This window comes from Verticillium nonalfalfae (assembly GCF_003724135.2).
Source record: "Verticillium nonalfalfae strain VnAa140/NRRL 66861 chromosome Unknown scaffold_139, whole genome shotgun sequence".
Lineage (NCBI taxonomy): Eukaryota > Fungi > Ascomycota > Sordariomycetes > Glomerellales > Plectosphaerellaceae > Verticillium > Verticillium nonalfalfae.
Window position 1 is genome coordinate 45,281 of NW_021167364.1, and position 16,018 is coordinate 61,298.

A 16,018-nucleotide genomic window follows, 5' to 3' on the forward strand; every position below is an offset into this window, starting at 1 on the left:
TACTTCTGGAGAAACGATGCGCTTCCTTATCAGAGGCAGACTCTGCCTATATTTGGAGCTTGACGCGATGTCATTTTCCATCTACTTCCACATCAAGCAGTAGTGCATGCACTAACTTGCAAAGAGCTGAGACACCTCATGCTCCCCATGGCGTGTCTTAACATGCATACTTGCGGAGACATTGCAAAAGTGTGCGAAGAATCGCTGGCAAAATATCGCCTCCAGCGGAGAAAGTCTTAAATTGACGAGCTGGAAGGCCATAAATGTATTGACGCTTGGGAGAGGAGTGGTTATCCCACCCCCTTGGTGCCACTTACACTTGGTGTTGAGTATTCAAAAGATTATTACATCTGAATACCTCCGTGTCGTATGCAGTCACTTATGCCATCATCATACCTGGGCCACACGTATTCGCATGTCTCATTGATCACCAACAACATGCACCTGCACCGACAGTATGAAAAACCTAATGATAGGGACAAAGAACCCATCTTCAGCTAGCTCTTGGCCAATGCAACCTAACAACCCCCCACCTCCCCAGCTGCTACTTCTCCGCACGCAACACTGTAGCACTGCATATTCTTGAGCAGCTGATGCATCAGATTCTGAGGTATCTTGGCGCTTCAGCCTTTGGGCTTTTGTTCAGGCGTTCCATCTAGTCGTACTAGGAAAGCCTGGTCATTCGAGTCTGTATTGTGTGAGGGGCACTTGTTGTACTGCTAGAGATAGCTGCGCGACGACAGAGCTCCTACATCACGACCCTTCAGCTTCGTTCAAAACGGCCGTAGACGAATGTGAGGGTTCACAAATCCCCACCCCATATCCCGCTAACGTATGGGCGCATAGCAGACGAATAGGCAATGGTCGATAAGGCAACGCCATCCATGTCCAGCGGCCTGACTGTCACTGGTGGCTTCTTTTTGAGGGTCTGTATTGGACTTTACACTGGTATGGTAGGGCCAAGGCTCGATGGGTCGATGGCTGATGTTGTAGCTGCAAAGTCCGCAGGTGGTGTGTACCTGGTGGAGGGTGGATGGATGGTTATGAGGGGCATGTCTCCCCGCCCGTCCGAAAAGAAACTAGAAGGCCATTCATTAGTATGTGTCAAGCGCATCGTCAACGCGCCGGAACAGGAAATCCCACCACAAATCTCATGTAAAGTCATGCTGAGGCCGTCGAGAGCACACATTATCTTTATCCAGACATACTCCGGTAGTGCCGTAGACAGAGGGGTCAACAATGCCAGCCCAGTCTCCAACGTGAGTGACTAAGGCGGATGTCGATTCGGCTGCAGCATACGTTGGGGGGATTGTGACTTGGGACGGCGGCCATGGCGCGTGATGATCGGTTGCGGCACCAGCTAGTTGGTTTTCCACTGCTCGTATCAGCTGTCGAATATCATCGTGTCGTAAATTGCGATTTTCGATGGCTTTGTAAGTAGTAGCCGTCATCAATAGCCCAGTTGGATGTGATATCTGCATGTATTCGAGGTAGGCGTCGAGGTGGGTTGTGTCTACCGCTTTTGGTCGGCTGCCTTGATGGTGTGGGGGGACGGTGGTGATTGTTGGCGACGATTGTGTCGATTCCCTGTACGCAAGACGTGACCAAGTCAGCCTTTTCACTCCATGAATGATTTGAGCAAGATTCAGGCTGCATAGCTCACCTTGTTGACCCCTGTTGAGCGTCCGCTGACCAAGTTTCAGAAGGAACCACTTGGTCCTTTGCCTGTACACGCTTCTTGTTCTTCTGACGAACCATCGTGGCTGACTGATTTGGATTGCGCTCTTGCGCTGCGCAATTAGTGCCGGAAAGAAGGCAGTTATTATATATGACTAAAAGAATACTGGCCCTCTTGATCACCCTCCTGGAAGAGAAAGTAGGAAGACTGGTGTGAAAGGCGTGTGGCAGTCCTGTGGCTATAGTCCTTCGTGCCCACCAATCTTTGGTCGTCAAGGCTCAGAGTGCACATGAGGCAATTGTTGACTCCACTAATACAGCGTTCTGAGCCACTCAGTCATTAAAGAAACCGTCTTGCAAGCACCTATCGCGGCCTCAGTGTTGACACGTAATAGAACGTCGGCGCTTCCGACACCCATCATACTCAAGCAAAGGTACTGATACAAGCATATTGAGGCAACCACGCTAGGAAGCCATGACAGCATGGGTTCGCCTCCAAAGTCGCCTAACTTGTTTTACGAGGCAATCAAGAATGCTTGGTTCTAACATTCCCACGTGGATAGATGGATGTGTACCGAAGACTGCGCTACTGGTAGCCTCTCTATCCTCTTGCTGTGCTGTTGAACATGGCGTCAAGCATGGCGTCAGGGACATGTAGCTAATCTGCGGGGATCAAACTTCCCATCCTGACGGGCAACATAACTGACGCGAGGGCTGGTGTTTTGAATATTCATGACTTTTGGACCCTAAGAAACACTCTCTCAACAAGAGTTTTGCACGGCCGACAAATAACAGGCGAGAACTAAACTGGTATCCACAGGCAGGGTGATGAAGGAAGGGCGACATATCTGGTTTTTCTTACCTCGACTGGCTCAAGAAGTCTCTTCCATAATCAACTGTGAAGCAAGTTGAAAGATATAATTCACCTTGCCATATATTCCAATGTTGTTACGAAATTCAACATCAGCGAGAAAAAGTAAGGGGACGCTTCAGAACATAAGGCATTTGGTGGTATGGGGCGGAGCGGGGTTGATATTCCATCTGGCTCTTCTCCATGACAAGAAAATCAGCATGTACGAACACGCCATAGATAGCTTCTAGTATTTCGTCTCAGCAGCCGATGGCAAGGCAACCAGTTCAACATCAAGTGAAGAGACAGGCTACCAACGTATTAAGGTATCTAGCTACCTTAGTAGGAGTAGGTAGGTTGCTTGCACGTGACGTTGAGTGGCGCACCTCAAACGTAATTGTATGGACACCCAACTTGCGTGCTAGATCTGCAGAGACAGTGCGGAACTGATCGACTCCAATGATGTAGATTTATGTCTATGTTACGGTATAATTTGTGCCTAAGACGATGAAGGTAACAACGCGATGAGTTGAGCGGAGATTGAGTGGCGGCCACAATTTGGGACCCCATCTTCAGCGGCGTCGTCTTACGATTTCATCTCAATAGGGCTCGATCTGAATTCTTGAGTCTCAAAGTAAAAGACGCGAGTCGAATTCAGCCGTGACTAGTGACTAGAATACGTCGGTTCGGCCCGTTGCCGGTTAGCGCATCTAGTACGAGTAGCTTGGCCAACCTGCTGGCAGCGTTGTCACGCGTGCCCTGGACTGGAGCACATATATCATCAAACAAGACTCAAAGACTAAATACTGATTGGTACTGTTCTGCCCCTATGGTGCAGCCGGCCACTTGGGTTTCTGTTCGTTGAAAAAAGGGGGTGGCTGATAGGCTGTGCTATGTGGCTTGAGCGCTACCGCCAGGCCCTTCCTCCTCCTGTATGAGTTTTCAAAATAGAGATAGACGAGACTTGGTGTGTTTTTGTAGTGAGATACTGCATTTCTCCAATGAATCATATCACATAATCAATACGAACCTCGTCCGAGAAGGGCGAAAGGCCGCCAGAGGTACGAAACAAAGCATAGGGCTATGCCTCAAATCTCCACCCGAAAGATCAGCCTCGCCAGAGTGATGAAGTCGACAGGCGAGGCTTTCGGCTGATATCATTGGGGCAAAGACGGTGTCCGCACTGACAGGTAATCAAAACATTTCTCACGTGTGGAAGGGAGCATGTGAACCAAGGGCCGGCAATTACAGCCCAACGCTCAAGTCTTACGTGGGCCTGGTGAGACATTAGACCGATGTCGAACAGATGTTGTTCGAGATGATAACGTGTTGTTCCTTGATTCGATGTCCCAGGACTTGAGTAAACTTATGCGCTGGACCGTGCTTCCCAGTCAGGCGCCATCAGCGACCGACCGCAAGTGCTACATCAAAACGGCGGTGAGATGTACGACATCGACCAGAGACAGCCCGCATCAAACACATCCTACGTTGATGAAGCGAATTTTATTACGATGCCGTTGGCTGTGATGTAGCACACCATCCGGACACACCAAGAGTAGCAAGAGCGCAGGATACGTAGAAGGATCTTAGGGGGTCAACAATGAAGCTATCGCCAATCAACGCGTTCAACAAGCTGAGTGTTTTTGCAAATACGGTGGGCTGAGTATGGACCTTGGTTGGCTGGTGCTCCTGGTCCCTCGCCCTGCCCACATTGGTTGGGCCTTGCTGCCCAAGCGAAACAGAGCCTAAAACCCATATTGAGTCACCATGGCGCGAAAAAGAGGTATGTCGCATGGATCAGGGGTCCGTTAGAAAGGATACCGGATGAATATGCGGCATATTATGGATAATCATTGGGAGAGAGTCTGCTCTGCAGCATCTTGGACTAGACGTAAGGAGGTATCCGTTACACCGCTTCGTATCACAGGTAGACACTTCGCAATATCGGATGCGGGGCGCCCTTGACCTATCCGACGACCTATCTTGCGAATTGGGGACGACTGATGATTCATAAGATTCCTGCGGGGCAGTGTTTCTCATACCACGAGTCTTCCGCAAAGTCTGTGGTTCACTATGAACTTGGAAACCAACACTTGTTGAATTCAGAATCTTGTGGGTTAGCGAGCGCCCTCCGCTGTTACAGTCTCTACCATGTTCACCCATCGGGATCTCCTCTTTATGCCTAAGACTAACTATTCTCTAGTTACAATGCGTTTCTGAGGGTTCATGGGTTAGAATACAACTCTCTACAAGTGAAGAGGGGCGGCCTGACCTTGAATAAATTTCTATTGCGTTCACTTCTCTTCCACCAAGTAATTGTTTCCCTCGTCACCCCAAAACTTTGTTCAGTCTTAGAATGGCCTGAGTGGCTGCCAGAACCCCCCTTGGTAGGTGAACCGGTCCTACTATATCGAGTTCTTGCCAAGGAACTTCTGTCGACAGATGACCACCAGCGTGGCTCACAAAGTGGTCGAAGATTGAATGGTCTGAAGGTGTCAAGTTTGCACAGAATTGGGGCTTCCTGTTTATGACCGCAAAACACCATCTTGTTGGAAGACCTGCCATTTCTAGAGTTTTGGATAGAAAGGCAGTCTGAGCGACATGGTCTACTGCTGTGCTCGAACCACGCGTTGCCAACGTGGTCGACACGGACCCTGCTGCGGCTGCGATCGAGGTGCTGTCCTGGTTTGGGGAAGTGTTTGACAACGAGGAGGTCGATTCAGGCGGTATTAGGAGTTCCCTCACACTTGTCGATATGTTGTCCATTTTCATTTGGAGGCTGGTGTTTCATTACGCTCCATGCGCTGCTGTAGAGGAGAACGACAGAATACGTCGGAAACGGATCGAACACTGCATAATAGTGCTGTCACTCACTTCTCCTGGTCGTTATGTTTGACCTCATTCCTCGAAGGCTTGATGATTATATCTATCAAACCGTGTTGGGCCTCTTGGAAAAATCCCGTCGTCATGTAGAAAGTGGTTGGGTAGAAGGTCTTCAGCTCCCCCTGAGCCCAAACACCTACAGCGCACAAGCCGACCACCCGTCATCCCCCGAGTGGGTGTGAAGCGCCCACGGAATACATTGGGATCACAAAGCGAGCCTGCCGAATGAGTGAATATGCCTGCAATAAGTTTGAGGCAATCAATCGCAGAGGGAACTCTCTGAAACCAATATACATTCAATACAACAACTGGCTGGCGGGTGCAGCACACTGAATGGCGAAGAGACCATAACTCCATGCCAACCGGGCCGGCGGCCGGTATGCTGGAAGAACCCTGTGCTACCCACCTCACCTACCGACAGGTAACAGTTAGGCAGCATTTCCTTTCTGGTGATTGTCACTCAATAGCGCGAGACGTTGCAAAAGCGAAAGCATCTCTATTAGCTCGATCTATAATGCTCGCGGTCGCTCGCCATGATGCGATGTATCCTCGGCAAAATCACGAGCGTTGAAAAGCGAATGATGGCTGCCATTTGGCATTGTGGGCAAAGTCAGAGGCGGGTCGATACCAGGCCATAACACACTGCCCGAACGGTCGTTACCAGAGCTTAACGCGATGGTGGTGGCACTGGGCAGCGTTTGGGACCTTGTGATTGTGCTTAGGGGCCTTTGCACACGCCATCGAGGCCTAAAGACCGAGAATCTAGTGCTGACCATGCCGTGCTAGCCCCCCTCCCACCCCTCTCGCTTCCAGTGGACCTGTGGTGACAAGTGCGAAAAAAAAAATGAGATGGTATGCCTGGGGATTGCCGTCACGAAAATGAAGCTTTCTCACGATCTTGCGATGCTGGCCACGCGTATCGATGAGGCTGTAGGCAAACCGCTCTTCCTGTCTACAAACACATCCAACGGCATGAGACAACTTCTCCCAGCCTCCACATGAAAGTTCACTGTAATATTCGACCAAGAATCACGGCCAACGTGTTATTTGCCATTCGAAATCAAGCTTCATACCGCCATCCAACGAGTTGTTTGCCTCACTTTCAAAGTGTACTATCCGTGCGTAACAACGCATGTGAACAGTGACGCCGGTTTCGGCCCCTGTATTAGTATGAACTCATATATCATCGAGTCGTTGTCTTATCTCAAAAGTGCATATCTACGTCGAGGCATTCATTCAGCGCGAGTGGTATGATGGCCGTAGGTTGGGAACGTCGGCCAGCAACCTCAACATGTCGCCTTGCCTCCATTCAAACAGACAAGTCGGTGATGTGTGACATTGTATCACGCATGCTCGAATGTGTGTGCAAGCCTCGGTACTATCCACGCCTGGTAGTGACAGCCTCGGTGGCCATGACCGCACAGCGTTGCTTTCCTCTCCCATAAAAGAGGGTCAGTCATCGCTCTCAGATAAGTGATACCGTCCGCTGCCCGGCAATAGCATGAATATAGGTTCAGCCACGCACCTTGCTTCCTCGCGGAGGTGGAAGCTAAGAGCCTGGGCATGCAGGGGGGGTGCCTTGGGCTTGTTCGGGTTTCTACCTATGGCACCATCGCGGGCGAGACGACGGCAACGAACATTTACCGAGGGCCAGGTGGTTCCAGTAGTCAGTCAGTGGAAGCTTGTCGTATCAAGCGGTGATGTGATTGCATTTAGCTTAGCCCTTCCAGGCCTAAAAGATGAGAGGTAACTGACCAATGCTTGAGCGAGTAACCAAGATAGCTGACCTGCATCCCATATCGATCACTGGAAGGCCCTGCGAACGGGTCCACGTATAACTAGTGCAATCGCGAATGGCTGTTTTGTTCCAGCCACCAAACTTCCTTTACAGGCCAACCCCGGCCACTACAGTCGACAGAGCTCCAGATATAAAGATAGGGCGGCCAGTCGTTGCATGGCCTGGCTATGAAGCCCGTCAATGCCAGCGCCAGGACATCCAATCGTCAATATTGGCCACTTCATGCATGAATGCATCATCCCGAAGAGCCAACCACTAGCTACACGGGCCTATGATCAGGGACTTATACCTGGACTGGACCAGAAGGCACGATGGACAGCCTCATTTCGTCACTTGCGCACAGCCGCCGCTATATAGACGAGCTTCGCTTCTGAGAGAGCTGTTCAACGATGATCTTTTCCCTCGTTCATGTTACCCCAGCCCAAGCTTTGGAGCTAGTCTTTCCATGCCCGCAGGGTTGTCCCAACTACGGAAACAACCATAGTGCAAGTGAGCTGAAGCTATCCTTCGTCTACAACGAGTGCGAGGCGCTCTGTCAAAGGTTTGAAATGCTGACCATGACGCGATAGGCAACATCGCACGTGTTCGGAATTCACCTCATCATGGCGTCAGACTTGTTCGGTTCTGAGGTCCTCGAAGTACCAGCGGTCAAGTTGGACAGCCAAGCCCGATTTGGAGAACAAACGCGCGGTCACCGTCAAGTTCCGAGGAACGTACGCCCTGTAGACTCGCTAACGGCACATGATCCTGCGCGTCTCGTCAGGTCTTCATACAGTATCCGAGTCAATGATGCGAAGGATTTTGCTTCGCATTGGGAGAACGAGATCGTCCCAATGCTTGCTTCGAGCCTTCCAACACTTCTGGTCGGGCCATTCTCGGTTGATGTACATACCTATCCTCAACTGGCTTCGATTAACCCCCCACGACTCCTCACCGTCACCTCATCTACTCGCGCCTCATCTCCCGCGAAGGAGATCATCACCAGGATGGTTGTAGATTCTCTACCTCTGCAATTCCGTTCAGTCAAGCTGGAGTTCTGCCAAGGAACGATCGAATTATGCGCTAACCACGTGGGCACGGGTCCGGATGATCGAGACAAGCCATGTCAGCCACGGCGAGCTCAGTACATGTCTTGTCCTGGGCCAGGCGCTTCAATTGGCCAGACAGGCGACCTCAACAGCGCATCGCTAGGGGGGTTCGTGAACCTTGGGGGACGGAAATCGGCAACGACCACTCGTCACCAGCATGATGAATCTCTGGGCTCATCGTCGCGCCCTTTGTGCGTCCAGCATCCGTCGCCTCTGGACCAGCTTCTCTACCAAGAGCCTTTCAGTAAACGCAACACTCTGACAACCATCGGGCACGTATCGCACTGGAGCGATTCCGGATCTCTGAGGCCGTCTCTTGTATTCTCTGGGATCTCTCAGCACAAAGAATTGATATCCATCGAGATGGACTGGGCTGTGATCGACATTCAGGGGCCGGGACGAAATGTAATTCCAACTCCGAGTTTCGCTCAAGCGAGCGAGGGACACGTTGTCACAGAGTTTGCCGAGGTTTCTGGCACAACAGAGGTCTACGGAGTCGGCCGCACTAGTGGCTACTCCTTAGCATACACTTCCGACGTTCCTGGACTCCAGTACTTCAACGGCGGGTACCACCGCGAGTGGACAGTCAGACAACACACCCTCAGCACCGAAGCTGCACACCAGCTTCCGGAGGGTGGCCTTGAAACTGTGTCCTCAGACCTCGCAGATCAGATAAAGTCAACAGAGGAATGGATCACCGGAGGTGTTGGTGTCCCAGGAGACTCGGGGGCATGGCTCATGACCCGTGATGGCGATCGCGTTATCGGCCATGTTTGGGCCCGGAGCACAAGTTATGGCCCCATCAACAACCAAAGGTTGACGTACTTTACCCCTTTTGTGGACCTCAAGGCCGACATTGAGGACAAGTCCCAAAAGCACTTATCTCTCCCCATCGTCCTCTCACAAGCGCCAGCACGTCCTACTGAGCCTCTGGCCCAAATGCCATCATCCTGGCTATTCACCCAAGATTCAAACGATCATTGGAGCTCCCTGTCTTCGCCCACATTGAGATCACAACGGCTGCAGAGTCAACACTTGATCAAGGAAATCACCCCCACAGCGATAATGTCAGCAACTTCAGTCGTGAGTCCGTCACGAAGGGCATCCATACAACAACTCGTCCAACAGAACAGTTTCACGCAGCAATGCCAACCTCTTGGCTCTATGTTCTCCCATGAATGTACGACCTCTGACTCTAGAAGATCCGAGGTACCATCATGGTCAGTCGGGTCTTCGACAACTGGGGAAACGGACACGACACTCTGGAGAACACAGGATTCAGAGTTCCCTGACGTCGTCGTCCCTGTATTTGACGAAAGAACTCTTCTTCAAGAGCAAATGACAAGCCAGCTTCGCAGGGCCAAGGCAGTCCCCACAGGTGATGAATTGCGTTTGGTGAGGGCGATTATGGCCTTGAGCCAGACAGCATGTATGGCTCAATGACTTGTTGCCAGTGTATGCATTGACTGTCTCTAATCTCTGAGAGTGTGAAACGGACAACAGGATACATTGATTGAACCTCGAATTTGAGGGCTGCAAGCTGACCTCTAGCATATTTTGTCTTCCTAACATATCTACCGACTCTGCTTCTGTCACGGGCTTGTGCTACTTTAGCTTCTTGTCATCTCAACGCGACTTCGTGTAATTCGTTTATGTTCTTGAGCGGCCAATGATCACTGCGTCACTTCTCAGTTGTGTATTTGATGCGTGCGCTTGCTCAGCACACTTTCTGCGGATTCTTCTTATTGGGGGGAAATAGATTTCAGGAGGTCGCTTTGGGAGCAAGAATTATGTACCGTCTGGATTGCATACTTTAAGATTATGTCTCTACGAATGCAAATCGATTTGATCTATGCATTGATTCAATACGTATCGTACCCTTTTCCCTCAATCGCATAGCTTTGCAACAGCAAGCTCACGGCTGAGTGAGATGTGTCGCCCAGCTCTTCAAGAGTCAGAAAGTGGCATCTATTCTCTCATCAATTAAGATTCTCTCCCATATCCTGCTCCAGCAGGTTGCGTTAGGTCGTCTCACGGGCATCTGTCAGTGCTTGATACGGAGCAGGTGAGGAGGTCGTCCACACGTAGTCCGCGGCAATAGAATATAGGTATGGGGTCGGAATGCATCCGAAGTCTGGCCCTCCGTAGCTCGGAGGGCACTCCTCAGTGTTTATGTATCCGTTCTCGTGGCCCTTATGTCTTGGCTAGCCTGCTGCACCGTGGCTCACCTGGCAGTGTCAGACTTGACACGGAGGCTGGCTTTCAGAAGAGCGTCCATGAATCCCCCTTTTAACTCTTCTTTCCAGCCAGTTTCAGATCGTGTCAGTGTCAGATCGTGTGTACGGCATCATGAAATGAAAATGCTCGAATCTAGCCGGAGCCACTGCGTTGAAGACAGGAACAGCTCAGATGGATTGCAGCCTTGCCAGCCAAGCAGCATATGTATTTTCACAATGGCAGTTAAATGAGACCAAGACTTGGGCGACGTTATCGATACTTAAAACAAACTTGCATTCTATATCCATGAAATTCTCTCCCTCCGGTTCTTCAAACCTTCCCCAAACGGCGTCAGGTGTGAGGAGACCCCTGTGGAGCCATGGAACAGCGGGCTAGGACTGCGAGAATGCGTGTATGAGAGCTGCAGTGGGCCAGAATTTAGATGTAGTACAAACCCTTACCTGTGATCTATTGCCTGCCGACCGCGTGTGAAAAAAGACCTCTTCACTCTGCTTCATACACCGACTTTAGGACAGGCGCGTCAAGGAAGGCATTGCCGGGAGCACTGCGTATACAAGGAGTATTGCGGACGGTCCACATAAATGTAGACAGGCAGGTCTCAAATACGTTGCTTTTTCGGAAACAAGCAATTCACAGCCAGCTTGGGCCGAGCAAGAGGTCACCTTTGTTCCGTTGGCTGTCGCGGTCTTCAGCCCCCCCCCCCCCCCATCCCCCACCCCACCCCACTCCAACGGGTCAGGCTGCGCCAGCCTTGCGAAAGTGAGCCGGTGTGCGCAAATGCGCAACTACAAATATTCTTGCTTCTCCAAACAAGCCGCCTTATTCATGTAGCTTGCATTAGTTACCAGCGTAAGACGTGCTGATCCATGCTTGGGTGTGTCGAACTTTGCAGCTATTTTTGATGGGAGTGCGGGTGTGACCGATGATAGGACTTTGACTTTCCAGCCTGATGCATTATTGAGTCGGTGTAATGTTTCGGTGACCGAGATTCGGAAAAGAAATCATGCTGGGTGTGGTAATGCCATTGGAGCGGCAGTCATTCGATGGTATCATATGTAGGAAAGTGCAAACAGGAACTTTTCCAAGGACGCCCGCTGTGGCGCCCGATTCGACATAGTTCACATATCTGTTTTCTCTACACCTCGACTGTGGCCTCTCGTTGGCCCCCTGAACCAATCGATGCAGTGGACCTCGCTCTCGGCGTGAAGAGGGGAAGACGAAAGACGGCATGTCTCCGAAGGCTGTAAAGCTGTAAGCCTGTGACAAGAAGAAAGCATTGGAATTGAAAGTTCGGTGTGGTGCTGGCGCTAATCAGATTCTCAGGCGACCGCCCCCAACTTTGTGTCATATTTCGTGCAACCATCAAGGAAATGAACTTCCATCGCCTATTTTCGGTGAGTCTGGCCTACTTTGCCTAGGTATGCCCATGGGTCAATGCTTTGCCGGCAAGCACGCTGTTGAGTTACCATGCGTTGCTTGACATAGTCATTTGCACATTGTCTGGCTGTTCGCTGTTGGCTATTTGGAAATACGCATTTCGTAGTTGGTGTTGAATGGGTTCCGCTGCTTACATGACACTTCTCCGTAGCTTTGGTTGTGCCTCCAAGCTCTGTTTACTAGGTCCAGTGGTTTAAGTGGTTTTTGACTTGATTGATCTGTGGCTCCAGCTATTCGCAGTCTCCCTTGAGCGAGTAACGTGTAAACCCATATAAATAACCGCCAAAAACAACGCTGCAATAGGTCCAATGCATGGATAGTTGGTCTTCGCGAATGGGCCTGTGAATCCCACTCGCGCTCTGATTCTACTATCAGAGACCAACGTCGCTTATTCTAGACGAGGATGAATCAGTTCCCCCTAAAGAAGTCAACTCAACGACGAGTGGCTGTTGTTCCTGAAAGAACAATCCCTAAAAGAAGAGGCTCCTCTACCCTAAAATGAGATGTCTCCTGATAAACTGAAAATAGACCGTAGTGACCAATGATGAGCCACACATATTAAATAATGAAAGATAGAATGAAATACTTTTACGAGCAGCGACACCGGGGGCGGCCGTTGCCATCGGCGTTTATGACCCCAATGATACAGTACATCAGGGTGAGCAAGATCCAGGTGTGTCCCAACAAGACCGAGCATGTGACGCTCAAAGACTCGCTGGTTGGATCATGGATCTCATGTGCCCGATATGGCGAGAGATTGGTCCAGGCTCGAGGTCATGTACCCATGAATTGAGTCCGACGACGTCTTGTGAGGAAACCGCAGGTATGCAAAACTGGTCGGCAAACGACCAGCAGTCTCGACTGGCGGGGTTTGTGCTGATGAAGTATGATTCGAAAAAGGTCTTCAAGACATGATAGGTGAGTCCGCACCAAAGGCGACAGGTACACGTCCTCATTAACGTATATAATTTGTCCTTCGCGTGTGATTCTCGAGGCATAAGCTACGTCCGAGTCGTTGATACGACTATTGGTATCGAATGCTTGCCAGGATCGAGATTCCAACATGTCCAGGAGGGCTGGGCAAGGAATTGAGAGCATCAACCTCAAGTCCTAGTTTTGGAGATGGGAGTAATCCCAAGATCATCCTCAAGGTCCAGTAACCTTGGCTCGCACTACATCTCCCAGGCCATTGGGAGCGTTCCAGGCCATCGGGGGCGTTCCAGGCCATCGGGGGCGTTCCAGGCCATCGGGAGCGTGGTGTGAGGCTGATGACAGACAGAGGAACTCTGTGCCGGTAGAACCGAGGATCCCGCATCAGAAGTGCCAGGGCGATGGCGTGAAAGATCTTACCTTGAACGTCCTCGTCGCGCCTCGCACGTCGAGCTGGTTCGACGCCAGGTGCACAGGTCCAAGGATGCACCAATATCAAATCACGGCTGTGACACAGTCTGTTCGTCAACGTCCATCAGATCCATGGCTTTCCCCGTCACGTCTTGCTCGTCGGTGGCTGTCTGCTCCTCCGTCATGGCCTCGTCGTTCTCCGCCGGGGCGACCTGTTCAGCAGCGGCAGGAAGCTCATCGATGTTCTCGTCATACTCGGGCGATACCGCAAATTGATGCGTCTCGAAATCATAGTGCAGCCATCGCTCGCGCCGCGCAATCTGGCAGCCAATCCACAATATCCGGATGCGTCTCTCCTCCGTCATGGACGCAACCTCAAAGTACTTTTCGTCATCGTCGATTTTATCGTTGGAGAACCATTTCGTTGGGAAGTATGTATTGGTCCAAATCATACCACGCATGGCGAAGTCTTCAGGTAGCGGACGAGGCGGCTCGCCCTTGATCGGCCCTGGGAATTCATGGTCCTCAAAACGTATGGTGTTGCCAGACGCTGCAATAATAGTATTGAGCTGAACTGACAGGAGCTTCCACGGAATGCTGGCCTCCAGCCTGCCAATGGTGTTCCGCGAACGTATGAGATGATAGATCGGAACGAGGGTTGTGTGAAGGTAGGCAAGGATGCTAGGGTCACCGAACCGGCGCCACACCACTCGATGGGTTCGGTAGTTCAGCTGGAGAGCCTTCTCAAAGCGATCGTCATCCTCAGGCGCCTCCATCGGGTAGTCCGCCGACGGATCGCCCTCCATGGCACGCAGAAGCGTGCTGGAGGGGTCGCCGTAGTTGAGCAGAGCGCATGTGTTCGAGATGCCGATGTAGTAACCTGGCTCCAGCCAGCGGCGGGAATACCTCGCGATCTGGATATCGAGACCGCCGATGAAGCTGTCGAAGGCGGGCTGGAACCTCTCCTGCTCTGTGCCTTTGAAAAGGACAGCGTGGAGGCAGACGAAATGCATATCAAGCTCATGCAGGCGGCCAGGCTTGCCGGACTGGCCAGACTGTTCGGACAGAACAGGGTCGAAGAGCGTCAAGATGGACTCGCGAGCGCTCACAAAGGGGGTCGGAACGACCAAGGACTTGGAGTAGTAAAACAGCTGGCGCAGAACGTTGGGCCGAGAAAGAATGGCAAGATGATGGTACAGCCGGCCGGTCGTCGGCGACTTGTCGGATGCCTTGCTGTACCAGTGACGGCTGACGGCAGTCCAGACCTCCCTGTCGGCCATGCTGTCGTCCTCGATGGCCATGCGGTACCGTCCCAGGTCGCCGAGACACTCGATCCACGTGTCCTCAAACTTGGGGACAGTCTCGTACAGGAGAGCCATCATGCTGTACGCCAGATAGATGAACGACAGCATGTGTTCGAGCGAGTCTGGTAGACGGTGCCGCAGCAGCTCGAGAAAGGAGTGGATGCCGTGCCGCCACATCCTGGCGGGCATGGCGTAGCGTTCGGCCAAGGCCCGCAGGGCGTTGTTCGCCGAAGGGTGCTGGCTGGCCAGAAAGAAGTCGTGGTGTTCGTGGAGCAAGGTTCGATGCAGGGCGATGAGGGCCTGCCATTGTTCGTCATTGAGGGGGACGGTGCCTTCTTTTGTGTTCTGCAAGTTGTCGACTTCGATACACTTGCTCTCCACCATGACGAGGCCGGCGTAAATGCCCTTGACTTCGGCGACAAGTTGCTCCTGGCTGATGGGCCGTGTCTCGGGCTGTTTGATGATGGTGAGCGCGTCGTCTTTCTTCTTGCTGGCGGGGGTGCCGCGAGCATCGTCCTGTGGGTGCTGGGGAGGTGGATTGCCAGAGGAGGAAGCCGGGCGAGCCGTCTTGTTGGTCGATGCATTGGACTGATGTGCCTTGCCCTTGGGACCCTGGGCGTGGGTAGCCGTGCCTCCTCCTGTCCCTCGCCCTCCTCTGGCCCCCCCTGCACCTGCCCTGGGGCTCGGGTTGGGCTGACTGGTGTCGGGGTTCCACAGAGTCCTGGTCGACTTGGGTCTCGATACGTCATCAGGGGCGGCCGGGGCCGAGGCCGAGGCCGTGGCCGAGTGAGAGGGACGGGCCTTGGAGCGCCTAGGCGGACTGTGCTCACCCGAGCTGTACCTTTTGAGGCTCTGCGTGGGAGAGACTGGGGTCCGGTCCAGGCTGGCCTGTGGTGCTGGCGTCGGCGCTTGCCCAGGCCGGACGGAGGCTGATGGGGAGCCTGGGGTCACCTTGGACCCCGGGACGGCGGCGGCGGCCCTGCGGCCCGAGGGACGACCGCCGTCTTCGGGCCGGCTTGTCGTTGATGATCGGGCACCTACGCGCGAAGTCGATGGATTCTGTGCTTTCGACGTCGCGGCGTTGCTGTTCGCTCGTTTTAGTCGGAGTCAGGCGGTTCTCTCAAACGAGGGGGGCAATCGAGGGGAGGGGGGGGGGAGGGGGCAGCAAGACATGAACGTACCCGCGGCGGCCGGTACTTGGCCCCTCAGTGGAAGTGGAGACTGCGTTGTTCTTCTCGAGCGTTTGTTGATGATGCTTTCTCGCCATCTTGGCGCGGTCAACGTCGGCCACATCACCACCCTCTGGCACCATGAGGTCGGTATGCCTCTGGAAAAAGTGAGCTCGATATGCATCCCATGTTTTATCGACCTCCTCGTTACAGAGATGGCAAGCGACCCGAGA

At 52.4% G+C, this 16,018-nt stretch overlaps 3 protein-coding genes across 3 annotated transcripts; 1 reads left to right on the forward strand and 2 right to left on the reverse strand.

Annotated features, from left to right (window-relative positions):
• Positions 1 to 940: 940 nt before the first annotated feature.
• On the reverse strand, positions 941 to 1,758 carry D7B24_001773 (uncharacterized protein; the record flags this gene model as incomplete). The annotated part of the gene is made up of 2 exons (XM_028635994.1): positions 941 to 1,079; positions 1,664 to 1,758. 2 exons carry the CDS (start codon positions 1,756 to 1,758, stop codon positions 941 to 943), a joined length of 234 nt encoding a protein of 77 aa, XP_028491642.1.
• Positions 1,759 to 8,659: 6,901 nt separating this feature from the next.
• Positions 8,660 to 9,222, forward strand: D7B24_001774 (uncharacterized protein; the record flags this gene model as incomplete). Its single annotated transcript, XM_028635995.1, has 2 exons — positions 8,660 to 9,162; positions 9,210 to 9,222. The coding sequence occupies 2 exons, from the start codon at positions 8,660 to 8,662 to the stop codon at positions 9,220 to 9,222; spliced, it is 516 nt and encodes a 171-aa protein (XP_028491643.1).
• A 4,179-nt stretch (positions 9,223 to 13,401) lies between these two features.
• D7B24_001775 (uncharacterized protein) lies at positions 13,402 to 15,928 on the reverse strand (the record flags this gene model as incomplete). Its single annotated transcript, XM_028635996.1, has 2 exons — positions 13,402 to 15,700; positions 15,798 to 15,928. 2 exons carry the CDS (start codon positions 15,926 to 15,928, stop codon positions 13,402 to 13,404), a joined length of 2,430 nt encoding a protein of 809 aa, XP_028491644.1.
• Between the last annotated feature and the right edge of the window lie 90 nt (positions 15,929 to 16,018).